The sequence below is a fragment of the Balaenoptera ricei genome, chromosome 20 (genome assembly GCF_028023285.1).
Source record: "Balaenoptera ricei isolate mBalRic1 chromosome 20, mBalRic1.hap2, whole genome shotgun sequence".
In the NCBI taxonomy this organism is placed as follows: Eukaryota; Metazoa; Chordata; class Mammalia; order Artiodactyla; family Balaenopteridae; genus Balaenoptera; species Balaenoptera ricei.
The window spans coordinates 62,201,490-62,227,933 of record NC_082658.1 but is presented as its reverse complement, the minus strand read 5'-3'; the positions used below and the strand labels follow the sequence as shown (position 1 = coordinate 62,227,933).

Genomic DNA, 26,444 nt, shown 5'->3' with positions numbered 1-26,444 from the left:
TACACCAACGGAACAGAACAGAGAGTCCAGAAGTAGACCTACAAAAATACAGCCACGGTACAAAGGCAAGTCAATGGCGTAAGAGTAGTCTGTAACTAATAATGTACGGAATGATCTATATGTGAAAAGAAAAAAAGAAAAAAAAAAAACTTGACCTAACCACCACAGCTTATACAATATTAACTGAAAATAGATCATATATCTAAATGTTAAGTAAAAAATCATATTACTTTTAGAAGAAAACACAGGAGAAAATCTTCATGACCTCTGATTAGGCAAAGAGCTCTTATGCACGACTCCAAAAGCACAATCCATAAAGGAAAAAAGTTGATAAATCGGACTTAATCAAAAAAGTCCTTTTGGTCTCTGAAAGATACTGTTAAGAGAATGAAAAGTCAAGCTATAAACTGGGAGAAAACATTTGCAAGTCACATAGCCAATAAAGGTCTTATATCCAGAACATATAAAGAACCTCAAAATTCAACAATAAAATATTGGGAAAGACTGGAACAATTTACCGAAGATACAGATGGCAAATATGCACATGAAAAAACATTCAATACCCTCAGACATTAGGGAAATGCAAAGTAAAACCACAATGAGATACCACCACACATCTATTAGAATGGCTAAAAAAACCCCCACATAAACAAAAAGCTGATTACACCAAGTGCTGGCAAGGAAATAAAGCAACTAGAACTCTCATATATTGCTGCTGGGAATGCAAAATGGTGCAGCCACTCTACAAAACAGTCTGGCAGTTTCTTATATAATTAGACACACATTTAACACATAAATCCACTACTAGGTATTTGTCCAGAGAAATAAAAACTTTTGTCCACACAAAAACCTGTACACCAATGTTTATAGCAGCTTTATTCATAATCAAAAGCTGGAAACAATCCAAACGTGGTTCAACAGGTGGACGGACAGAACACCCATACAGCGGAACTTAGCTACAGACAGCAATGACAGAAACAACATGGGTCGACTTCAAAGCCATTATGCTAAGTGAAAGAAGCCAATCTCAAAGGCTACATACTATATAAATTCACTTGTATGGCCCTCCAGAAAAAGCAAAAAAAAGAGACCAATAGATCAGTGGTTGTCAAGTGCTGGGATAGAGGGTTTAACTACAAAGGTGACAGAACTACTCTTTATCCTGATTGTGATGTGTGGAATTAAAGAAAGCTCAGCTAAAGCTGGAGTGGGGACAGGCCTGCAGGGTGAGCTCTCACGCCCCGCGAGGCACCCTCGTTACCCCAAACAGGAAGCGACCAGCACCTACGTCTCAGCGGGAAGCCGCTGTCTGCTCTATCATCCAGCAGGAAGAAGAAAACTTTCCCCTGCCCCGGGGCAGCCTAGCCAATCAGACACTGTAGCAGCCCGACCAATGAGGAGGCTCCACACTTTGGACCCCCCAGCTTCCTCCGACGGTCTCCGGTTACTACCGGCGCCCCCACTTTTCCATATAAAAAAAGCAAGCTCCCCTTCTCTGGATTTGCCTATGGTCCACCACAATTCGCATATCTCAAACTGCAATTCCTCTGGCTATTTCCAAGTAAACTTGCTTCTGCTGGTAAAATGACTGGCTATTATATTAAAGTTAACAGATGACAGTTACAGGAATCTATGCATGTGTTAAAACTCAAGTACACATCAAAAGGTGTCAAATTCACTGCATGCAAAATTTTTAAATAACAAAAAATGAAAAACTAGTACTGTTTTAATGACTCCACTGTTATTGAAATAAATTAACACCAAAACAAAGACAGTTTCCAGAAACAATAACCTGTATTACAATCAAAGAAACAGACTTCAGACTTTCATTTCCAGAAACAGGCCTCACTAGATGTTCAAAGAAACACTTCCTAATACTGAATTCTCCCAAAATGCTTTTGAAAACTACATCAGAGATTGTGGGAAATAGTGAGAAACAGAAACAAGTACAAGCAGTCTCCTTATCTGAAAGTTTTGGGACCACTAATATTTTAGAATTCGGAATTTGAGATTTTTACAGAGGTAACGCACTGTGTTCATATATACCATTTAAAAAAAATCTTAAAGTCTTTATTGAATTTGTTAGAATACTGCTTCCGAAGTTGTAACCACTGGACTCCCAGGGAACTCCCTATATATACCATTTTAATACCCCAGCAGCATGTGAGACGATCACATTCATGACTCTGCAATAAGCTCACATCCCTTCAGGTCAAGTTTTGTTCATTTAAAAAATAACTTGTGATAGGCAAAGCTTTCTGGATTTCTGGACTGCAGACAAGGTATTGTGGACCTGTAGGAGTCAGTACAAATCAAGACGGGCAAAAGTACAAGAGAGAGGGCATTCACCTGAGAAAATCCACCAACTCCAAGAGACTTGAGGCTTGCACTTTCAAGGGCAGCTGCCCAGGGCCCAAACAGGGTAGATTAGACCAAAACCAGGCAGAAGGCCTTAAGAGTTTAGGGCCTGAAAAACCCAAGACAAAAATTCAGTTTTAAGTGGTAATGTGATGGTAATGAAGCTGGCCCCAGAAGCATGGCAAAAGCAAATGCAGGGGCTTCCCTGGTGGCGCAGTGGTTAAGAATCCACCTGCCAGTGCAGGGACACGGGTTCGAGCCCTGGTCCAGGAAGATCCCACATGCCGCGGAGCAACTAAGACCGCATGCCACAACTACTGAGCCTGTGCTCTAGAGCCTGAGAGTCACAACTACTGAACCACGTGCCACAACTACTGACGCCCACGCGCCTAGAGCCCGTGCTCCGCAACAAGAGAAGCCACTGCAAATGAGAAGCCCGTGCACCTCAAGGAAGAGGAGGCCCCGCTCGCCACAGCTAGAGAAAGCCCACGCACAGCAACGAAGACCCAGTGCAGCCAAAAATAAATAAATAAATAAATTTTTTAAAAAAAGCAAATGTAAATACACTCTGCAATAACGCAATTTAATCAGAGTCCTCAAAGAATTACCAAAGATAAAAATCCTAAGACATATATTCACAGCCAAAACCCATTAAAATCACAGGCTACCAAGAGTGTGAATCTGAAGAAACAAATAAATGCTGATTCAAATGCACAAAAACTGGGATACTGGGCTTCTCAGATAATGAATATACGTTTAATAAATTTAAATAAATAAGAAATAGGCTCAAAAGTGGGATGGAGGGCTAAAGGACTAAGAAACTAAAAAACGACCAGGCAAATCTGAAGAAACAAAATTTCTAGAAATGAAAAATTCACTAACTTTTAGATTAAAATAACATGTTAAAGATTGACTCAGTAGCAGATTAGACCCATTTTAAGAGAGAATCAATAAACTAAAAGATATGAAGAAGTCACCACCAATCTGAAAAGGCTACTATATATGATTCTAACTACATGACCTTCTGGAAAACGCAAAACTGTGGAGAGAGGAAAAAAATCAGTGGTTGCCAGGGTCAAATCAGCAGGTATACAGAGATGAACAAGTAGAGCACAGAGGATTTTTAGGGCAGTGAAAATGTTCTGTGTGACACCATAATGACAGTTACATGTTGTTATACATTTGCCCAAACCCAGAGAACATACAATACCAGGAGTGAACCCTAAAGTAAACTACGGACTTTGGGTAATTACGATGTGCCCAGGCAGGTTCACTGATGCCAACAAGTGCTCCACCCTGGTGGAGGTTATTCACAGCGGGGGAGGCGACGCATGTGCGGGGGCAGAAGGGCATACAGGAAATTTCTGTACCTTCCCCTCAATTACGCTGTGGACCTTAAAACTGCCCTCATAAAGTCTTCATAGAAAAGAGAAAAGAAAAAAACACACAAGGAAAAACCAGAAAAGAAATCATCTAGACCTCTGAGAAAAGAAAAGATAAAAGAGAAGAGGACAAGCATGGACTGGAAGCTGTCTAATCATAATTCCAGGAGGTGAGAATTGAAAAGTGAAGAGCCCGTAATTTCCAAACTAACAGAAAAGAGAAAGAGGTGCTGCTGTCGAGATGCCAGGGCTTTAATCCCAGCTCCCACTCGATGTGTAACCCCGGAAGGCTCCTCCACCTTCCTAAACCATGGCTTTCTCACATGTAAAACAGGGTAACTGCCTACCTCACAGGGATGCTGTGATTATTCCATGAAATCCAAGTACACCCCTAGCACAGAACTCAATTAATGTCACCTGCTGGCAATTAAAAAATAATTTTATCTGCACACTACTGTAAAATAGTAATAAAACTAAGACTGAGACAGGGCTGAAATCAGCCTATCTGGGTAAGGATCTGATTTCAAAATCTGTGGAAGGGTTTTCAGGATGACCCCGACCCTTCTTCATTTGTTAATTCTGCCAACGTCTTTCTTAGAGGAACCAATCACTGTCGACAGCTCTTCTGTTCCTTTTTCATACACCGACCCTACTCCAGGGCACTACCCAAATACTCCCAAATCTGCAAGTGAGTGTGGGAGAAAACTATTCCAACCCTTTTATTCCCCATCTCAAGTTTTACTCTGTAAACAGATACAAAAAAATTAAAAAAAAAACACACAACAAAACAGGATAAAGAGAGACAAAAATCACATACTTACTTTTCATTAATTTTCCTGATAATTCCTTTAGTGGAGAAGAGGGACTACTTCTACTGGCTACTATAAATCTGGAGGATTCCTGGGTTTCCACGGAACCCCGATGAGCTCCTGTTCTGGCCGTTTCCAGGCGGAGAGAATGGGCACTGTCACATTCCTGGGAAAGCAGCAAGTGATTCTGCGTGTTGCTAGTTCTATTATTCAGGTCAATTCCTTCCAACTGGGCTGAGCTAGAATCCTCCAATCTCTTGTCAGGAAAGTCGGTTACAAAAGCTGCTGTAGTTTCGTGCTTTTTAGAAGGAGAGACAGGTTCAGCCAGTGAGCTCTGCTTCACCGTGTTCAGACTGTGTGCTCTTATTCGGGACCAAGTTGTAGAGTGAAAACTTTCAGCCTCTAACCAAAACTTAACCAAATGCTCCATTCTCCGAAGTTCCATGAATTGAATGAAATAAGGGAGGACAACAGTGTCATGCAAGACTTGTTCAAGGGTCTTTGAAAGACTCGATTTGGTCTCTGGAGTCTGGTAGTCCAGACAAGATCTGCCTAAAAGAAGCAGGAGAGTTAGCAGTTCAGTAACAGACAACAACCGCCAAAACTTACAATAAAAATATTTAAAAACTCAACCTCATTAAAAATCTCAGAAAAGCAAATTAATAGAAGATAACATTTTTGCCTGTCAAACTGAAAGATGTTTTTTTAAAAAATAACAAGCACTAACCAGGGCATAGCAAAACGGATGATGAGAATGTAAAATGGCAAGACCTCTTTGGATTTTCAATCCAGTAACTCCATTTCTAGGAACTTATCCTGAGGAAAAATTGTGGATGTGTGGATATAGCTAGAAAGATGTTATGAACTCTTAGCATTATTTATAACAAAATAAAGAGCTAGCTCTGAGATTTTATCTTGAAAAATAAAACCAAACTTAATAAAACTTAGTAGAAGTTTATTTTATAGTTAACTAAATTTAGGTTATGATTATAACCACAAGCTAATTATCAGAATAAAGAAAAAAATAAAAAAATTTTAACTTTCACAGCATGACATAAAGAGGCTCATTTTCATAAAATTCACTGAGGGCTTCATCAGTTTTTCAAAAGGGCTTTTCTTGACCCTTTGATGTTTCTCCTGAAGCACTTTGTGTATCATCATCCTTGCTAACTATCCTACTGGCAATGTTAACTACTCCATTTCTGCCAACATCTCTTTTCATGAACTTCAGGAAATCCCAATCCATTGTAAGACTTAAAGCACTTTTTTAAATTAAACTTCCAATTTTGAGATACTGGCAGATTCACGTGCAGGTAGAAGAAGTAACACAGAGAGAACCTGTGCACCCTCTACCCAGTTTCCCCTATGGTAGCACCTTTCAAACTGCAGTTCAATATCACACCAAGATACTGACGCTGACACAATCCACCAACCGTATTCAGATTTCCCCCATTTTACCAGCACTCACTTGTGTATTTAGTCCTATGCAATTTTGTCCCATGTGTAGATTCGTGTAAACACCACCAAGACACGGAACAGCCCCGTGACACAAAGGTGCCTCATGCGGCCTCTCAGATGCCTCCTCCACCCCAGGCAACGGCAAGCGCTCTTCTGTCTCCCATTCTACCTCTCCGCCATCCCCAGAACGGAGTAACATTTCTCTCTCAGCATAATCCCCTTGAGATTCGCCCAAGCTATTATATGTATCAAGAGTTTGTTTGAGTAGTGTTCTGTGGTAATGGATGTACCGGTTTGTTTACCATTCACCTGTTGAAGGACATCCAGTTTTTGGCTTTTAAGCTGCTATGAACACTGGTGTACAGGTTTTTTGTGGACATAAGTTTCCATTTCTCTGGGATAAATGCCTAAAACTGCAACGGCTGGGTCATATGGTAATTGCACGATTAGCTTTGTAAGAAACCGCCAAACCGTTTTCCAGAGTGGCTCTACCATTTTACATTCCCACCAGACATACGAGTAATCCAGTGAAACTTACAATTTTACTTTGTGACCAACACAAATGTCATTTGCAGTGCACTGCTGAGGGTGACCCACAAAGACTTTGACACCTCAGCTCTGAATAGACACAAATGTTAAGCAGAGAGAGGTATCAAAAGAGGGACTAATTTTAGTAAAGTCAATCCATTCACAGATTTTTTTCAATTTATGATAAACTGACATACAATTTTTATAATACAGAAATTTGGGCAACAAATATTCAGAAAACAAGTATCTCCTGCACGTCTTTTCATTTTTTGTGGGGAGAGGGAGGAATTATTTTAACATAATAGAGATCCTACTATATATACCACTATGTGACCACCTTTTTTCACTTTAACATATCTTAGACATTTCTCAATGTCTTCTGCAGGCTTTCATATAGCTACACAGTATTCCAGAGTATGGGTATATCACAATTGGATTACTTCTCTATTAATGGATATTTGTATGTTGCTCCTAATTTTTTGCTATCATAAACATTACTGCAATGAATAGCTTCACACATACTTGTACATACATTTTTGTGCACATATGGGAGCATATCTGAGGGCTACAGCTTATACTTTATCTTTTGATAAATACTTGCAAACTGCCTTCCAAAAAATCTTTACCAATTTATACTTCCGCTATACAGGAGTGGTTATTTCTCTGCATCTACATTAACATTCCAATTATCAAACTTTAAATATTTGCCAGTGTGTTAGGGGGAACATTAACTCATTATTTTAATTTGCATTTCACTAGTATTACTGCAGTGAGGCATCCTTTTCATATATTTAGTGGCCAAATGTATTTCTTCTTCTGGAAATGGCCCATTTTTCTACTGGGCAAGCTTTTTATATTTACAGAAACACAACATGGAGTCATCCATTAATTACACTTATAGCTGTTATTTCAGTTAAAACATTTTTTTCAAAGTCCCATCCAATTACACAGTTCGGTATCCTTTGGCAGGAATTTCACATATTATACTCATTCCCTCCTCCTAGGAAGTCAACAAAAACTGAAAGTCACTTACCCAGGTCACCAAAATGAGCGGCCTCCATGTGGCTGGGCTGCTTCTTAAGTGTTGCCGTCCTACTACTTGAAAAGGAGTCCATGTTGGCAGAAATGGCATTGATTGCAACGTGACTTGGTCCTGCAGCCTCCAGCAAGGCATGATTTTTAGTGCTTTTTTGTGGGGAATGTACGGATACTGAAGCTATAATTTTTCAAAAAATTGTTAAAAATTAAAACACAATTTGATAGTCTAAAACTGTCTCCTAAGAGGGCTTTAAAGGAACTTTAAAAATTAGATTTTGTAACACCTCTCTTAAGTACATACACTCAACAAAAACACTTGGGGAAACGGTAAATTAACCAAGCAGCAGAAAATTGGAAAGAAATGTCCTACTATTATTTGTAATTCTCAAAATACTGTGCCAAAAATGTAACTTAAAAGAGAGATCTTTGAGTTCTCTTTGAGAACTCTTCTGAAGACAGAAAGTACCAAAGGCAGCAAACATTCTGAAACATGGACCCTTTTCAATTCCTTAATACTTGCTTGCTGAAGGAACAAAATTAAAATTCCAAAATAAAAGCTTATGGGAAAAAAATTAGAAAAATACTCTTCAGGATCCTTATTTTACTTTTTAATTGAGTAACAAAATTCCACCATCTAATAAAAACTGATCAAAGTTCAAGCTGCCTAAAGATGAAGCATACTTAAAAATCTACAAGATATATTTTCTTTAGTAGTCTGAAGAAATATTAATATCATCCTTTTGACTTCAGAATAAAGAGATTAGTCACCAATGTATTAATAGGAAATCATCAACTCCATATTATAATATGGTCAAGGTAACCCTATGAACTTGTTGCTACAGCTGAATTAACATTCCACCTATCCCATTTATTCTACACAAATATCAAAGACTCTCATGAAAAGTTTTTAAGTGTTGGTTTAGTGCATTGCTATAGCAAGAAGGCTAGACACATACAGGGCACTGAGCACTCCACACCCTCCATATAAATACTCTCAGATGACTAAACTTCTGTCTACTAGCACCACTTATTTTATTGAGCAGTCAATTTATGATAACTTGGTCAACAGATAAGTGCTCTCAATCTTAGCAAACGGTTCCTGGACACAGAATCTGAGTGACACCACGTAATACATCCTATGAAGAATACATAATACTGTAATTCAATCTATTACTGTGAGATGTGTTTACAGGATAAAGCAGATGAGAATGTTTATCTGAGGAAAATGTATTTATCAGTCATTCAATAAGAGTTGGGAGAATTATGCAATGGAGTTGTCTTCAAATGATTTTTTCAATTTTAGAAGGAAGCTGTTTTTTGTTTTTATTTTTATGATAAATTGAAGGGAGCAGAATCATTTTGGTAGGTTTATAAACAATAATATCTAGTTTTTTGTATAGACAAGCTACAAATACCATGCATCAAGAACAGTGAGATTATATGTACGACTGATTCACTTTGTTATGAAGCAGAAACTGGCGCACCATTGTAAAGCAATTATACTCCAATAAAGATGTTTAAAAAAAAAAAAAAAAAAGAACAGTAAGACTTTCTGATTGTTTCCTAATTAGACGTATATGATGATGTGAAATAATACTAACTCATTTGTGCAAGCCTTCTTCTCTCTTTCTTAACTTCTCTGTTAGAACAACTTCCCTCACACGCTCCTTCCTCACATCCCATTTCCCTGAGGCCTCTGTGGTCCCGCACTCTCCTCTCTTCTCCTCTCCCAAGTGCTCCTCCCTCCCCTTCTCTTTAATGCACATATCAATGCCCATCCATCACTCCTCTGCTTCCCAAGGTTCTCTGTTCTTTTAATCCTTCTGCTAGAAAGCACATTTATTCTCAAACCTTCAGTTATTACTAGAGCAATCTTTTTTTAAAAATTAATTAATTTATTTATTTTTATTTATGGCTGTGTTGGGTCTTCGTTTCTGTGCGAGGGCTTTCTCTAGTTGCGGCGAGCGGGGGCCACTCTTCATCGCGGTGCGCGGGCCTCTCACTATCGCGGCCTCTCTTGCTGCGGCCTCTCTTGCTGCGGAGCACAGGCTCCAGACGCGCAGGCTCAGTAATTGTGGCTCACGGGCCCAGTTGCTCCGCAGCATGTGGGATCTTCCCAGACCAGGGCTCGAACCCGTGTCCCCTGCATTGGCAGGCAGATTCTCAACCACTGCGCCACCAGGGAAGCCCAAGAGCAATCTTTTCCAAACTTTTTTTTTTTAGCTGTAAGCTCCCCCCACCCAAATAAACTTAAGTGGGACCTTGATATGTCTGTAAAATAGATAAAACTTTAGCTAAAACAGATATCTAAAATCTAAATTGTTATCTAAAATAGACAGAACAGAGTTAACTGTAACTCTGGCTGATTCAAGGGGAAAGTCTCACACATGCGCTTGATTCGGGCCCTCCCAGCGCCAGCTCCAAGGGCTCAGCCCTGCAGAGCTGGAGGCAGAGGGGACCCTGACCTGATCTCAGGCTGACCTCTGAGCTCGGCTTCCAGCCTGTGGCTCTAATTATTTGCTACTAACCAACCTCTCATTTGTCATCTTTACCATCTCAAGACCAATTTTTCCAAACGTCAAACTTAAAACATCTTCTTCCAGACTAATTCTCCTTCTCTAATTTTCCTATCTCTGTCAATCCACCAGCCCCTAAAGCTCAAGATCTTGGACCCATTCTTCCTCACTATACGTGTTTACTTGTCAAGATCTGTTGACTTTTCCTTCAAGATACTGACCTGTTTATTTTCAACACCACACCCTTAGTACAGGTCTTCTTGTATCACAGCAAAGCACACCTAGGGTCTCCATCCTATATGGCTCTTCCAGGCTAACCTCTATAAATGCCATATGTAAAGCATCAACATCCTGCTCAAAAGCCCATAGTGGTTCCCTGTTTTCTCTGTCTCAACTCTTTTCTGGTCTTTAAGACCCTCTACTATCTGACCTCAATCTATCTTAAAAATTTCCTTTTAGTAGTCTGAAGGTCCTTCTGCCCAGTATATACTCAAAGAAATAAGCAGCTGGGCTGGTAGGGGAAAGAGGAAGAACTGACTCTTTCATTCAAACCCTTATCATTCAAATTTCATACACATTAAGTCTCATTTCTATGAAGGCTTCCCTATGCTCCAGAAACCATCTGCTGACCTCAAATTCCTTTGAACTCCCTGTAATACTAATAACTAACAACTAATCCAACATATCAAGGGCCTACTCTGTTAAAATGGTAATAGCTACCAATATAAAACCTACTCTGTATGAGGCACTGTACGGGTTTCTTTTCTTTTTTTCTTTTTTTAAAAATAAATTTATTTATTTTTGGCCGTGTTGGGTCTTCGCTGCTGCACGCAGGCTTCCTCTAGTTGCGGAGAGAGGCGGCTACTCTTGTTGCAGTAGGCAGGCTTCTCATTGCGGTGGCTTCTCTTGTTGCGGAGCACGGGCTCTAGGCGTGCGGGCTTCAGTAGTTGCAGCACATGGGCTCGGTAGTTGTGGCTCATGGGCTCTAGAGCGCAGGCTCAGTAGTTGTGGCGCACGGGCTTAGTTGCTCCGCGGCACGTGGGATCTTCCCGGACCAGGGCTCGAACCCGTGTCCTCTGCATTGGCAGGTGGGTTCTTAACCACTGCGCCACCAGGGAAGCCCTGTACTGGTTTCTTGATGTACTTTTTTTGGGGTACATTATTTCATTTATCTCTCACAACAATGCTGCAAGACCAGTATTTACCTCATTTTGGAGATGAATACACAAACAGAACAAAGTTAAGTGCTTTGCCCTAAGTCAATGAGGTAGTAAAGAGGCATTTCAACAGGCAGGATTTCAACCTCGGTCTGCTAGACTCTAGAAAATCACTCTTTTATCTGGTTACTCGGACTGTAGAATTACTGTGTGGTTAAGATAACGTGTGTAAATGGACGTCTCAAGAGCACCTCCCAGCCAGCATAGCAAAAAGGAGCAGGTACTGGCCCAGTGTGGTTCTGCACCAGCCGCAGTGTTAGGCCTGCCAGAGAGCTGGGTGCCAGCCTTAGCTTCCTCGCCCTCACACCTAATCGAGAACAAAGCTCTGTCTATTCCACCTCCCACACAGCTCTGTCCAGGTCTCTTTATCTCCATCACTGCTGATCTAGCCCAAGCCATGTGTGCATCATCTGACTCATGCTCCTCTTCCTACCACCAATTTGTAAGTTCAACGAGGGCAAGATGTGGATCCAAGTCTTTTTTGTTCACTGTTACAGCCACAGTTTTTGTCTAACACCTAGACCAGAACAGGTGCTCAATAAACTACAGTTATTATGATTCTGGTTTATTTGCTACTGTTCTGGGTCTGAATTTGTCCTTCTAATCAGACTGCAAACTTCTTGAGGGCCTGTTTCCCTGCTGCGTCTGTGTTATTCTAAAGTTAAGGCAGTGAATGTGAGCACAGACTATGTACTGTCATAAATGGAGTACAAGCATGGAGTGTTTTAGCCTGGGACAGATTGAGGAGTTAGGTAGGCCAATCCCCTCGTTGTACAAATGAGGAAAGTTCCCCCAGGTCACACTGTCGGAGGCTGGTGTGCCTCGGACATCAAAGTCCCTCTTGCTACTACAATCAAGGCTAGTCTTCACAAGCCTCTGCTTCCTGAGGGCTTGAAGTCTTTACCAACATCAATCAAATTCTCCTTAAAAAAGGCAATATGAACCAACTGGCTTTAAATTATCAGAAATAAGCAGAAAATAAGGCTGTAAGCTACCCTACTTCTTCCCTAATCTTACAAACCTCTAAGTTATAATTAGTGTCCCCCTGGCAATTTGAGCATATGGAGTTACTAGCCACACAACATACAAACATTTAAAAGAAAAATCTAAATAAGTGGCAATCTTTAGAATTCACGTAAATAAATTACATCTATGAAATTTGTACGTGATGGTCATGAAAGTAATTTTCATTATAATTTTCCCATTTCAATTTTTGTACATTGACATAATGAAATCAGTCAAAACTACAGCAGAGATTACAATCTAAAAAAAACATGCTCTTACCTATAAATAAGGACAATATATTGATTCCAATAAAGGACTCCAAATAAATTTTAGGTTAAGGCCATTCATCCAAAGTAATAAGGAAGTGAAAACTGTAAGCAACCATACTTCCAGATAAACCACAGAAAACCAGGCTTCGTAAGTCAGTGGTCAGACTGCTCAGTAAAGAGTATTTTCTGCTTTTTGTTTTTTTAAAATACAGTCAACTAATTGCTTGTGGGGAACAATCAAATGTGTGATTAGTACGGATGACACTGGTTCACCGGAATCACTAGGACAACCAATAAACGCTTAGTAACAGCCTATTACATGGTGGGTGTTGAAGAGTATATAAGTTAAGTCACAGTCATCAGTAATTATAAAAGAAGGCAGAGACGATTAATGGCAAAAGACGGGAGAACGTAACAGGATGAAAGAGTTCATCACTGCAACATGCTGACTTACCTTTAACTGACTTGACATCTGAGGTCTTCTCTTGCTCTCTGCCTTTCACTGGAAGAGAAGAGAGCACCATGACCAACTTCTACAACCAGAAACCCCCTTCCAGGCCTTGTAAAAATCACACCAGCTCTATTCTGACAGGTGTGTTCAAAGTTCCCCAACAACGGGCGAGCTGCCCTGGAGCAGGGCAGGGCAGTTGTCAGGGGAAGTTTCTCTCAGGAAGTGATCTTTGAACAGCATTTGGTCAAGTACGCTCAGAGCTTAAGGAGAGACAAGATCAGAACACCTGGGTTCAAATTTGGGCTCCGCCATTCAATAGCCATGTGATGCTGGACAAGTTACTTTAATTCTCTGGGTCTCAACTTCCTTCATTTACAAAACTAGGTCACTGTTATGAGCTAGTCAAGAGTCATTTCAACAGGCAGGATTTCAACCCTGGTCTGCTAGACCCTAAAAAAATCACTCTTTTACCTCTGGTTAAAAACTCGGACTGTAGAATTACTGTGTGGTTAAGATAACATGTGTAAACGGACATCTCAAGAGCACCTCCCAGCCAGCATAGCAAAACCGAACATGTACTTGCCCAGTGTGGTTCTCCACCAGCCACACTGGAGACTACCTGAGAGGGTTGTGGATGAAAACATAGGTACTTGTAAAGGTCTTACAAGAGGAGCTAGGACACAGTAAACTTAAGACGCTAGTTAACATTATTACCATGTGCCACTCACTACTAGATGCAACCTGAAGAAAAAGACAGAGTTCTCTGGTTGTGTAACATCTCTGACTTCCTGTGTATCCCTGCCACAGCATCAAATACAAATATTCTAAACTTACAAACATTCTAAAACTTCTACTACTCAAGCTTTAACAACTGTCTCTTAAAAAATTATACCATTTTGGGCTTCCCTGGTGGCGCAGTGGTTAAGAATTCGCCTGCCAATGCAGGGGACAAGGGTTCAAGCCCTGGTCCGGAAAGTTCCTACATGCCGCGGAGCAACGAAGCCCATGCGCCACAACTACTGAGCCTGCGCTCTAGAGCCCGCGAGCCACAACTACGGACGCCCGTGTGCCTAGAGCCCATGCTCCACAACAAGAGAAGCCAACACAATGAGAAGCCCATGCACCACAACGAAGAGTAGCCCCTGCTCTCTGCAACTAGAGAAAGCACGCACGCAGCAAGGAAGACCCAACGCAGCCAAAAATAAATAAAATAAATAAATTTAAAAAATAATTACACCATTTCTCCTCTATTACACAAAACACTGGAAATTCTAATGCAGACACACTAGCAAGATCACATGCAAGAAGGAAGGAGCGTGGCAGCTCAAGCCAAGCGAGAAACTTACGGGATCTGACACAGCCCACTTTACTTTTCTTCTGTTTTTTTAAAAAATTTTTTAAAATTAATTAATTAATTAATTTATTTATTTATTTATGGCTGTGTTGGGTCTTCGTTTCTGTGTGAGGGCTTTCTCTAGTTGTGGCAAGTGGGGGCCACTCTTCATCGCGGTGCGCGGGCCTCTCACTATCACGGCCTCTCGTGTTGCGGAGCACGGGCTCCAGACGTGCAGGCTCAGCAACTGTGGCTCACGGGCCCAGTTGCTCCGCGGCATGTGGGATCTTCCCAGACCAGGGCTCGAACCCGTGTCCCCCGCATTAGCAGGCAGATTCTCAACCACTGCGCCACCAGGGAAGCCCATGTTTTTTCTTTTAAAAAAAAAATTAATTATTTTTTGGCTGCGTCGGGTCTTTGTTGCTGTGCGTGGGCTTTCTCTAGTTGCGGCGAGCGGGGGCTACTCTTTGTTGCGGTGCCTGGGCTTCTCATTGCGGCGGCTTCTCTTGTTGCAGAGCACGGGCTCTAGGTGCGCAGGCTTCAGTAGTTGTGGCACGTGGGCTCAGTAGTTGTGGCTCACAGGCTCTAGAGAGCAGGTTCAGTAGTTGTGGCGCATGGGCTTAGTTGCTCCGCGGCATGTGGGATCTTCCTGGACCAGGGCTCGAACTCATGTCCCCTGCACTGGCAGGCGGGTTCATAACCACTGTGCCACCAGGGAAGCCTAGATTTTCTTGAATATTCTACATATGCAATCATATTATCTGTGAATAATGACTCTTGTTCCCTTTCCCTCACAAAACTTAACTTTTCCATGTTTTTTTCATGTGTGTGCTATTGTGAAGACTATGCTAGCTTTCCTTCTGTTTGTATATCCCTGATATGCTTCTCCAGCCTTTTACTTTTAACTTTCCCATGACCTTTTTAACATTTAAACAGTACAGAACAGGAAACCAATCTGAAGATCACCATCTTTTTATTGTCTGGGTTAACCCATTTCTTTTTATTGTGATTACTGCTCTTTATTTCTAAAAAAGAACATTCTTAAAACTCTAACTATGATGACGAATTTGTTGACTTCTCCTGGTAATTCTGTACATTTTGTTTTATACATTTTGAAACTGATTTAGGTACAAACAAGTTCAAAATTTTATCTTCTTAGTACCTTTTTCATTTTATCATAATTTACAGGCCTTCTTATCCCTAATGGTATTTTATGCTTTAAAGTATTTCATCTACCACACAAACTTTCTTCTAGTTAACATTTGCCTGATATATCTTTGCATCCATTTATTTTCAATTTCTCTATGTCCTTATGTTTTGGTTGTGTCTCTGGTAAATAGCTGCATTTTGGTTTATTACCCAACTTGAGTCTTTATCTTTTAATCCATCTTTATATGGACTTTTGTAAGATTTTTTAGCCATAGAGATTTTATTCTATTTATATTTATCGTGGTTTGTCATCCTATTTTGCACTACTATTTCTTCTATAAGAAATAATAATTTCTTATTATTATGAAACATTTAAAACAAAGGCAAGACTAGACCTTAATATGAGGAACACTCAGGTTTAGCAAATCTTAACATTATGCCATATTTGCTTCAGAAGAATTCTTTTTTTTTTTAAAAAACGGCTCTGATGTCCTGCTAGCCATCTTTTTTTTTTTTTTTTAATTTATTTTATTTATGGCTGTGTTGGGTCTTCGTTTCTGTGCGAGGGCTTTCTCCAGTTGTGGCAAGCGGGGGCCACTCTTCATCGCGGTGCGCGGGCCTCTCGCCATCGCGGCCTCTCTTGTTGCGGAGCACAGGCTCCAGACGCGCAGGCTCAGTAGTTGTGGCTCACGGGCCCAGCCGCTCCGCGGCATGTGGGATCTTCCCAGACCAGGGCTCGAACCCGTGTCCTCTGCATTGGCAGGCGGACTCTCAACCACTGCGCCACCAGGGAAGCCCCAGAAGAATTTTTAAAAGAAACAAAACACTGCAGTTACAACTAAAGTCCCTCCCTCAACTCATTCCCCCTCTTCCTAGAGAAAAAAATTTCAGAAATTGAACATTTATGGTTTCCATCATTTTTACTCTTTAATATATTTACGTATTCATAAACAAGTTATAGCATTGTTTGGAAGTTTTTAAACTTTTAAACAAGTGGTTGTATCGATTGCCATTTCCAGCTGCAGTGTATCCTAATCAAATCTTGATACAGCCAGGCTTTAATCCCAGCTCCTAAGGTCTTTTCAAGAACTTCACTCCTGCAAGTAACACCTCTCTTCGGTATCATTTTCTCCCTCTCTACTGGATCCTTCCTAGAACAAACGTGCTTAGCATCTTTTATCTCAAAAACAACAACCCCCCACCCTTACCCCAATGGCCCCTTCCAGCCCCTTCCCCATTTACCCCTCCTTTTTGAAGTATTATCTTCTCTTAGCGTCCATGATATTGTACTCCTGTATCACTGGCATTTTCTTGTCGATTCTCCTTTGCCAATGACTCATGTTCCTCAACTTTAAAAGCTGGATTAACCCCGGAGCTCTCTCCTTGTCTACAGCATGGCAGGAGATTCTACCTGGCCACTGTAGAGGGTTGTAGAGAGTTCTACCTGGACTTCCTAGTAAGAGGGTTGTGTCCTGGCACACAACTGGCTAGCTTCTCTCCATTTCCCAGAAGCCCCTGAGTTAATTAACTGTGACCATATGACTCGGTCCTCAGCAATGAAATGTGAACAGAAGAGGTATGTGCCATTTCTGGCCAAAGCTTCTCTTTCCCATTATCAGGAGTCAGAGAGCTGACAGAAGGGACCATGACCTGCCTTTGATAACACAGACTATACCCTAAGAGAAAGAGGAGTAACACAACGGAAGGAAAATGATTCCTGAATGATCGTGAAGCAAAGCCACCTGATGACCAGGGACTTGGACGGTTACACAAGACAGAAATAAAGGCCTACCTTGTTTGAGCCATTGTACTTAGTGTCTCTTTGTTACGGTACCATAGCCTTTCAACACAACTAATTCATATCCCATATGTACTCCACAGATGAGCTCATTTAGGCCTGTGTCTTTAACCACCATTTATGCAAAATACTTCTAAGTCCAGATTCAGAACTCAAATTCTGATCTTCTCCCAGAACTACAGACCTGTACATCCAACTGCCTCCTTGACATATCCACACGGACATCCAAGAGTTTCCGCAAACTCACAACTGCCGGAAGAGAGCTCTGGACTCCTCCTACCCCATGTCTAAGCTTTCCAAAGCTTTCCCAGTTTTCCTTCACTCCAATCATTACTCAAGTCATGCTATCTCTATCTCTAAAACATGCCCCATCGCCCTCCACTCCCAGCACGTTTCAGCCTTCTTTCTGTCCTTGAACAAACCCCGCTCTTTCCTGCCTCAGGATGTTTGTACTACCAGTTCTTTCCAGCCAGAATGCAGTTCCTTTTACCTTTGCAAGGCTGGCTCTCCTTCCTCATTGACACCTCAATTTAAATACCATCTGCTCAGAGAAGCCTCCCCTCACTATCCAAACACAAACTGTCATCTGGTGATCTGCTCCCAAATCACTGTTTAAATTCCCTGCACAGCACTTATTACTTCCTAATATTTTTCTTACTTTAATTATTCAACAAATATTTACTAATTTTCTAACTATATCCCAGGCACTAATCTAGACATGGGGATACAGCCATGAACAGAAATCATCTTCCATCCTAATAAAACACACAGTACAGCAGATGGGGACAAATGCTACAGAAAAAATAAAGTAGGGTGACGGGATGGGAGTGCAGGGCCTGGGGACTACAATCTTAAGCGAGCTGGTCAGAGAAAGCTTCACTAAGATGTCAATTAATCAAAAACCTGAAGAAGATGGGGGACAAAATAGGCACATATCTGTGGGAAGAGGTTTCCACGCAGAGAGAATAAGTGTAAAGGCCCTGAGGTGGGAATGTACTTAACAACAAGGAGGCCAATATAAATGGAAGAATGATGGAGAAAGAAAGCAGGAGATGAGCACAGAGAAGAAATGGGACCTAGATTATGGAGGGCCATGTACAGGAAGCCACTGAGGGAATCTGAACAGAGGTGTGGCAGAATGCATTTCGAAAATACACCACAGGCGTCAAGAATGGAAGAAGGGAAACCAAATTGAAGCCTATAGCAAAATAATGCTGCTTCCTTGATCTTCATAAAACCGGTTTCCTCTTGACATTTAAGCTGAGATCTGAATGACATCCCTCAGAGAACTTCCTTAACCACCCAACCTAAATAGAGATGACTCCCTAGACCAGGGTGTTAATGGTCAGGGATGGTGAGAAGTGGCTGGATTTGGGTATATTCTGGGGTAGACCTAACAGATCAGATACACAGTAGGAGAGAAAGAGGTTCAAGAAGGTATTAAAGTTTTAGCCTGAGCAACTAAAAGGCCAGAAATGTAATTTGTTAAGATGAGAAAAAGTGATGTACAGGTTTAGGAGGACTAAATCTAAGGGGAAATTTTAGATACAGTAGGCTAAAGATTTATCTATTAGACATCTATTAGGTAGAGGTATAAAGTGGACCAACGGTTGGATACACAGTTTGGATTCAGGGCAGAGAATCCAAGCTGGGGATGTAAATCTGGGAGTCATCAGCAGATAGGTGGTATTTAAAAATGGTATTCAGAGACTGGATGGGATCCCTAAATAAGACCATCTCCAGTTTCTATTCTTGCCACATCCAGTTTCCAAAAAGCATCTAGAATGATCTTTTTAAAACATAAAAAGAGATCAAATCACCCCTCTTTAAAATTTTAAAAGTAATATTGTTTCTGCACTTGGAATAACACCTAACCGTGACCTACAAAGCTCTGAATCATCTGATCCTTGTCTACCTCTCTAAGCCCGAGTCACAGTGGGCTTCTTTTCTTTCTTGAAGGGCACCAAACTCTTGCCTCCCAGCCTCTGAACACATTATTCCCTGAGCCTAGAATGCTCTTCCCTGGCATCTATACGTTACCTCCTGCTGTTCCTTCAGCTCTAAGTTTCAAGGTCACCTGCTCAGGCCTTTGACTAACATCAAACCGAAATATGTTACTTCTCTCAAGCTCTTTCATAACACTGTATTCAATTTGTAAACAGAGAGAGGGAGACAGAGAGTGAGAGGGAGACAGAGAGAGAGAGAGATTTATTGTCCGTCTACCCCAGCAGACAACAAGCTCCATAGATATAAGGATTTTGTCTTGTTCAGTGCTTAATACTGAGGGCCTAGCACAGTGCCTGGCAAACAGTGGACGTTCAAAAAATATTTGTTGAATAGAGACAACAGTCTATTGTGCAACATGCAATTTGCCTCATTATACACAGAATGCTCTGCCCCCCGAAAAAAAACACTACAACTAACCATTCCAACACTCAAACAAATTAGAGAGCTATTAACTATACCAAGGTACCTTACCAATAAAGCTTCCTTGTACCATTTTACCGCTTTCATTCATTCAGAGTGGTTTTCATTCACTCATCATGGTTTCATTCACTCATCACATGGCAACAGTTATTAAAACTCTGTGCGTACTTAAAAGGAATTCTTTAATTTATAGAGTTGAATGGGGCCTTTAGGAATCATTGAATTCTCAGGTGAGAGAGGAAAGTGGGTTAACATTTTTCCGTCCCAGGTGACAGAGTTAGTAGCAGAGCTGTCACGTGAACCCAAGTCCCTGATTTAGTTTAGTGCTTTCCCAAAAACCCGTTTTTGCCTGGTAAATTTTCCCGGAAGCAACGAGAATCGATACAAGAACCACTAATCAACCCAGAAGGCCCACACTTGTCCACTCTGGATACGTACCGGTAACGAAACGCCAACAACCTTACCCAGGCTCAAAATCAAGCTGCCTCTACTCAAAAATTGGGCAGCTACTACTCAAAATCAGAAATATAAAGTTTGTTTCTGAAGTTTGGGTTCCAGTACTTAGTAAACTTGCTAATTCATCAAAAGGAGTCGTTTTCGTTAGGGGACTTTTAGCCATAAGTTAAGCACTGTCACTTTAGGGACAGCAGAATCCCGCTCCCCCACCCCACCCCCCGAAAAAAGGGGAAACTGGAAAAGAGCACTAGTTGAAGAAACCAATTTTTTCACGTGTTGCTTTTAGACATAAACCTCTCAATATTCTGACAAGTCCGAGACTTCCGTAAAAAAAGTACGGAAGGAATTCCCTTCTTCTGGTACAAACTCACACACACGCACCGCCCCGCCCCCGAAAAGCTGTGTGTCCGCAAAACGCACTACCCCGCGCGGGTCCCGGCACACACTTCGGAACCGGCTGGGTGCCCGCCCGCCCGCGCGGAGGCCCCGCTCCCTCTCGCAAGACCGCGGGCCCGGCGCACAGAGCGTCCTTCCGCGCCTCGGCCTCGGCCTCGCCGCCACCCGCCGCCCCAGGCCCGGCCCCGCGCCCGTCCGCGCCCCTCGTTACCTTTCCGCCGGAAGAAGGACATGGCGGGGCCCGGGTCGGGGCGGAGGGCGCGGGGGGACTGGCGCGGAGAGGACCCGGCTCCCCTCATTCAGCAACCGGCCCGGACTTCCGGGTCCGCAACGGCCGCCGCGCTAGGCCGAAAAGAGACCCGTCTTCCGGGTGTGGGCCCCGCCGCCTCCTGGAGACGTGCCGGTAGCTGCCGCCGCCATGTTAACAACAAGCCGCCCGCCCGGAATTCCGGTCCTTCCCCGCGCGGGGCTTCACGGGAGGCCGCGCGCCGACCCCGCCCCCACCCCGCCCCCTCCCCGCCCCCTCCCCGCCCCCTCCCGCGGCGGGGCGCTCCTGCGCCGCCCACGTGACGCGCGCGCGCGCGCGCAGCCTGCGCTCGGCTCGGGACCCCCTGGCTCTCGCGCGCTGGGAGTGCGCGGGCGCTGCCCGAGCCGAGCCAACTCTCCCGGAAGCGGGGCCCATGCCACAGCCGAGTGTGGCCAGGGCACTGGCGGCCAGAGCGGCCGCACCCCCGCGCTCCCAGCCAGCGGACACCGGAGCGGGCCTCGAGATGCGGGCCAGGTCCCGGGATGCGGATTCCGGGCACCACCTGCTCTGTGCGGCTCCGCGGTCCCCGCGACCTCAGCCATGGAGGAGGAGCGTGGGCCTACTACAGGACGCGATCCCTGCGAACGCTCAGCTCTGAAAGGGCAGCGACATAAAAGCCTCGCCATTATTTACCGGGCGGCCTCCAGTGGGTCATCCTTCCAGCCTCGTTCAAATGCCATTTTCCTATGAACCTCTGACCGCCCTCGCCCCTAAAGCAGAGTGACCAGCCTCCCGCCCGTGGGGCCCCTCCCACAGGACTGCGTAATCCCTGTAGCTGGGCGCTTCTGCCAGGGAGGAGCCTGTAAGATCAATAAATGGGTTTTTCAAATCAATGACGTCGATCAGGTGACGGACGGAGCAGCAGAGGTCCAGAGAGAAGGGGCAACTGGTCCCAGATTATTCAGCGTGTCTCTGCTGAGACTGCAGTTGAGATTGTAACCAGAACCCGGGGTCTTTTCACCATACAATCAGAGCAGGTTGATACATTTGTCTGGGTTCGGGGCATGCAAGGTAATCACAGCTGATGCGTATTGAAAGTTCTCTGAGCGCAGGTGCCAAACCCTCCAGATTGATGATGGTCCTTGGGGGTGATCTTGGTATGGGGGAAACCGGACACACAAACATAACCTGCCCAAGGTCACGTCCTAACTGGAGGCGAAGCCTGGACCTCAGAGTCGGCTCCAGAGCCAAGGTCAAGCCTCTCCCTGGGTGGGGAGAGTGTCCGGGCGGGAACAGGAGACTGGCCGCGGCTGTGGATGCCCGAGTGTGTCCCCGACCTGAGCAGGTGCTGGGAATGGACCTCTGTCTGACGGTGGAGGCTGCAGCGGGTCCGAGCGGCGCCCCCGGGTCAGCAGTGCGCTGACACCAGCCTGGCTCAGGGGGACCACTCTCTGCGGTCTGTGGCCGGTGAAACCCCGTATCCTGCCCCTGCTCCTTGGAAAGGGAGATGGAGCTGACGTCCAGGGCGAGCGGGGCTGGGGTGGGTCTCGGTGGGTTCCCAGTGGGTCGGTGTAAGGGGTCAGGGGCATCTAGCGGGGGCCTGAGCGCAGGGCGGCTACCCTCCAAGCTAGAAGTGCGGCGCTCTCTCTCCAGGGTCCACAACCCCTTGGTAGGGCTGTTTCGTGTTTGTTGACTGGTTGATTGGTTGGAACGAATGGGACGGGACGGAGGAGTGCAAGACAAGCCCCGAACATCTCCGGGATGGGAGCAGCGCACAAGGGGTGCGGGGGCGGGGAGAAGCGCTCCAGTCCCTCTAAATCTCCTTTCTCTTTTCTTCAACTACGCAAAGAATCAACTAAAAAGCAGGGTCCTATCGCGCCTTCCAGCGTGATCTCTGTTCCGGAGCCCCTCCTAGCAGAAATTCTGCAGCTGCCTTTATTCCCGAGACGGCTAAATGCATCCCAGTCAGCTAATAATAGCCGTCATTATTTATACAGTACTTATCACATGCTCTCAAGGGACTGAGTGATTTAGAACCGCAATCTTAGGTAATCCTTCACCTTCTCCCCCACAAAAGCCCTTGTGAGATGGCTACCATCATTACCCCCAATTTACAGTTGATGACTCCGAGGCTCAGGGTAACTTACCCAGGATCACAAAGCTTAGTAAGGGGTAGGGACAGGATTTCAGTCACCATCAGTCTGACTTCAAGGCCATTTGCTTGTACCACTTCCTCCTGTCTTTCCCTCCACCTGCTGCTAATTCCCATTTATCCCATGTTCCAGCGTGAGATGTCTATTTATTGGGCAAGAATGAGGGGATGAGAGATATTTAGCAGTGCAGACGCCTTCTGAATCACCACCTGTTAAAGTGTTTATATGCTTAGGGAAGCCTTAAGAGAATTATTTAATCTTTTGTAATGTGACGATCCACGTATGAATAGAGGTAAAATAAAACAACAATATCAAAATAAGCAAGAAGATTCCATCAGCCTGAATACCCAGTTGTGACAAATTGACACTTTGCATTGCATTTCTAAGTTAATTTGTTAGAGCCACTTTAATTTACACGTAAAACAAATTTAATTTTTGTGAAACAAAATTAGTTTTTACCAGAAGGAATTTCTTTCATTATGTTCCTAATTTTAAGAGAATCCTCACAGGCTTTTTCTACCAGTTGTATTAATTACAACAAATCAGCGAGGTAAAATCAGCAAGTTAATTATCACAAAGCCAGTGAATAAAATTAATCTCCTACGACAAATACGATTTACAAATCAAATGAATGGTGTTCTACAACAAATATTCGAACACGTTAGTTTTCTATATCAAACATTCATAACATCAAGGAAACTATTCAAACAAATTGTTTGATATTATAGGAAAAGAAAGCTCCTTGTACTTTTTAAAAAATTTATTTATTTGTTTTTATTTTTGGCTGTGTTGGGTCTTTGTTGCTGTGCGCGGGCTTTCTCTAGTTGCAGTGAGCGGGGGCTACTCTTCGTTGCGGTGCGCGGGCTTCTCATTGTTGTGGCTTCTTTTGTTGCAGAGCACGGGTTCTAGGTGCCCCGGCTTCAGTAGTTGTGGTGCATGGACTTAGTTGCTCCGCAACATATGGGCTCTTCCTGGGCCAGGGCTCGAACCCATGCCCTGTGCATTGGCAGGCGGTTTCTTAACCACTGCGCCACCAGGGAAGCCCTCCTTGTAGCTTTTTAATAAGCAGATAAAAACTCAGATTTTTAACAAAATTCAGAATATATATTCATATAACTTAAAATTCTCCTCAACTGTCTAACAAAGGCTAATTCATAACCCAGTGTTTTACATTATCAAAAGCATTTGTATCAATAGCTCTGTAAAATTTATCTCTAAAAAAAACTGTGGCCTCTGATTTTAGTTTTAATCAAAGGTGAATCAAAGCAATTTGGGCTTAACAAAATTTATTTCTTCTGTAATCTCTATATCATGCCAAGTAAATGGGAGTTTAGCGCACATTTTTCCCATCAAAGGAACCCAAAACAAGTAGTCAGGAGATTATAACAATAATAATCTCTTACATTTGCATAACAGAGACTTTCACTTCTAATAACAGTGGAACAGGTAACTGGGACCAGCCAGCCACATGCTGAGGAAAGCTGAAAAGGGTGAACAAAATCTTAAAAGACATTGAAGAAATAAGAAGGTAATAAAGAAGGCTTCCCTGGTGGCGCAGTGGTTGAGAATCTGCCTGCCAATGCAGGGGACACGGGTTCGAGCCCTGGTCTGGGAAGATCCCACATGCCGCGGAGCAACTAAGCCTGTGAGCCACAACTACTGAGCCTGCGCGTCTGGAGCCTGTGCTCCACAATAGGAGAGGCCGCGATAGTGAGAGACCCGCACACCGCGATGAAGAGTGGCCCCCACTTGCCTCAACTAGAGAAAGCCCTCGCACAGAAACGAAGACCCAACACAGCCAAAATAAATAAATAAATAAAAGTGAAATTCTTTAAAAAAAAAAAGAAGGTAATAAAGAATTACCAGGTGAAGATAGAGAAGAAAAACAAAATCCAGTGAATCATGTCCTGCGTTTGGGGCCTCCTGCTCTGGGAGCATCCACTGTTCATGGAAAAGAGACTGAGAAGCTGAGTGATGCTTTTGATAGCAACACAGACTAAAAGGACAGAAGTTGGAGCCCAGGGCCTGCTTTGGGTTGGGATTCTGAAAAATCTACGCCAGCCCTTGCCAGGATGCAACCCAACTTCAAGTCATCTGTGTGACTCAGGAAACCTTAATCCTTAACAGTAAATTAAGAAAATCCTGATTCCTAATGCTCCAGGTGCCTGATAGAAGCAAGTGCAAATCCTCTTGGAATAAGATACTAACATCCAAATTCTCAAATTATTTCCACAAACAATTTTTCAAAAATAATGCCTAACACACAATCACAGATATCAGACACATGAAGAGATAATATATCAGGAACAAGAGCCAAGAGAAGTGGCAGGTAATAGGATAGTCACACCAGAGCGCCAGGTAGTGGAATTATTGGGCATAGATTTTAACATAATGCTGCTTACTATGGTCAAGGATATAAAAAACGACTGGAAATTTGGGCAGAGAACTGGAAACTATAAGAACTGACAGAGTATATACGAAAAGGAAGCAACTAGAAATTCTAGAACTGAAACACAAAATAACTAGATAGATCTGTAAACTGAGTTACAGCTAAAGAGAGAGTCTGTGAAAAGATGAGTCAGAAGAAAATATCCAGAATGAAGCATGTAGTGAAGTTTAGAGAAATAGAGAATACAGTGAGAACGTTTACCATATGTTTGATCAAAGTCCCAGAAGAGAAGAGAGAGAATGTAGCAGAGGAAATATTTGAAAAATTAATGGCTGATAATTGTCCTGAAGTGATGACAAAAACCAACCTACCAGGACTTCCCTGGTGGCGCAGTGCTTAAGGATCCGCCTGCCAATGCAGGAGACATGGGTTCCAGCCCTGGTCTGGGAAGATCCCACTTGCCTCGGAGCAACTAAGCCCGTGCGCCACAACTCCTGAAGCCCATGCGCCCTAAAGCCTGTGCTCCACAACAAGAGAAGCCACCGCAATGAGAAGCCCGCACACCACAACGAAGAGTAGCCCCAGCTCACCGCAGCTAGAGAAAGCCCGAGCCGCAGCAACAGAGACCCCACGCAGCCATAAATAAATAAATAAAGAGGAAAGCCCGCGTGCAGCAACAAAGACCCAATGCAGCCATATATAAATAAATTTATTAAAAAAAAAAACCAACCTACTAGTTCAGGAAGGACCATGAACTCCACACAAAAGTAAAGGAAAAGAAATACACACCTAGATTATTAATAATGAAACTTGAGGAAACAAAGAAAAATTATCAAACGTTGCTGGGGTGGGGGAAATAGATTACCTTCAAAGGAATGACACTTTGGCTGCTGATTTTTTTCAACAGCTACAATGGAAGCCAGAAGACTGTGGAATTAAATCTTCAATGTGCTGGAAAAAGTAACTACAAACCTCACCAAAAATATATTTCAAAGATGACAGAAAATAAAACATTTTCAGATAAAAACAGGAAAAAAATTGTCACCAGCAGAACTTACTAAAGGA

The 26,444-nt window shown here is 43.1% G+C and overlaps 1 protein-coding gene across 3 annotated transcripts in view; it reads right to left on the bottom strand.

The window, feature by feature from the left end:
- Nucleotides 1–21,036, bottom strand: part of AKAP10 (A-kinase anchoring protein 10) — a 62,918-nt gene extending 41,882 nt beyond the window's left edge. For all 3 annotated transcript variants that reach the window (XR_009499477.1, XM_059907113.1, XM_059907114.1), the window contains exons 1-4: nucleotides 20,802–21,036; nucleotides 13,035–13,082; nucleotides 7,569–7,751; nucleotides 4,562–5,101 (exon numbers count right to left, since the gene is read on the bottom strand). Coding sequence is in view for 2 of the 3 variants with exons in the window: in XM_059907113.1 (XP_059763096.1) it covers nucleotides 4,562–5,101; nucleotides 7,569–7,751; nucleotides 13,035–13,082; nucleotides 20,802–20,889 (859 nt within the window). In the remaining variant the exon portion in view is untranslated. The remainder of the gene's footprint in view (nucleotides 1–4,561; nucleotides 5,102–7,568; nucleotides 7,752–13,034; nucleotides 13,083–20,801) is intronic.
- Nucleotides 21,037–26,444: the final 5,408 nt, after the last annotated feature.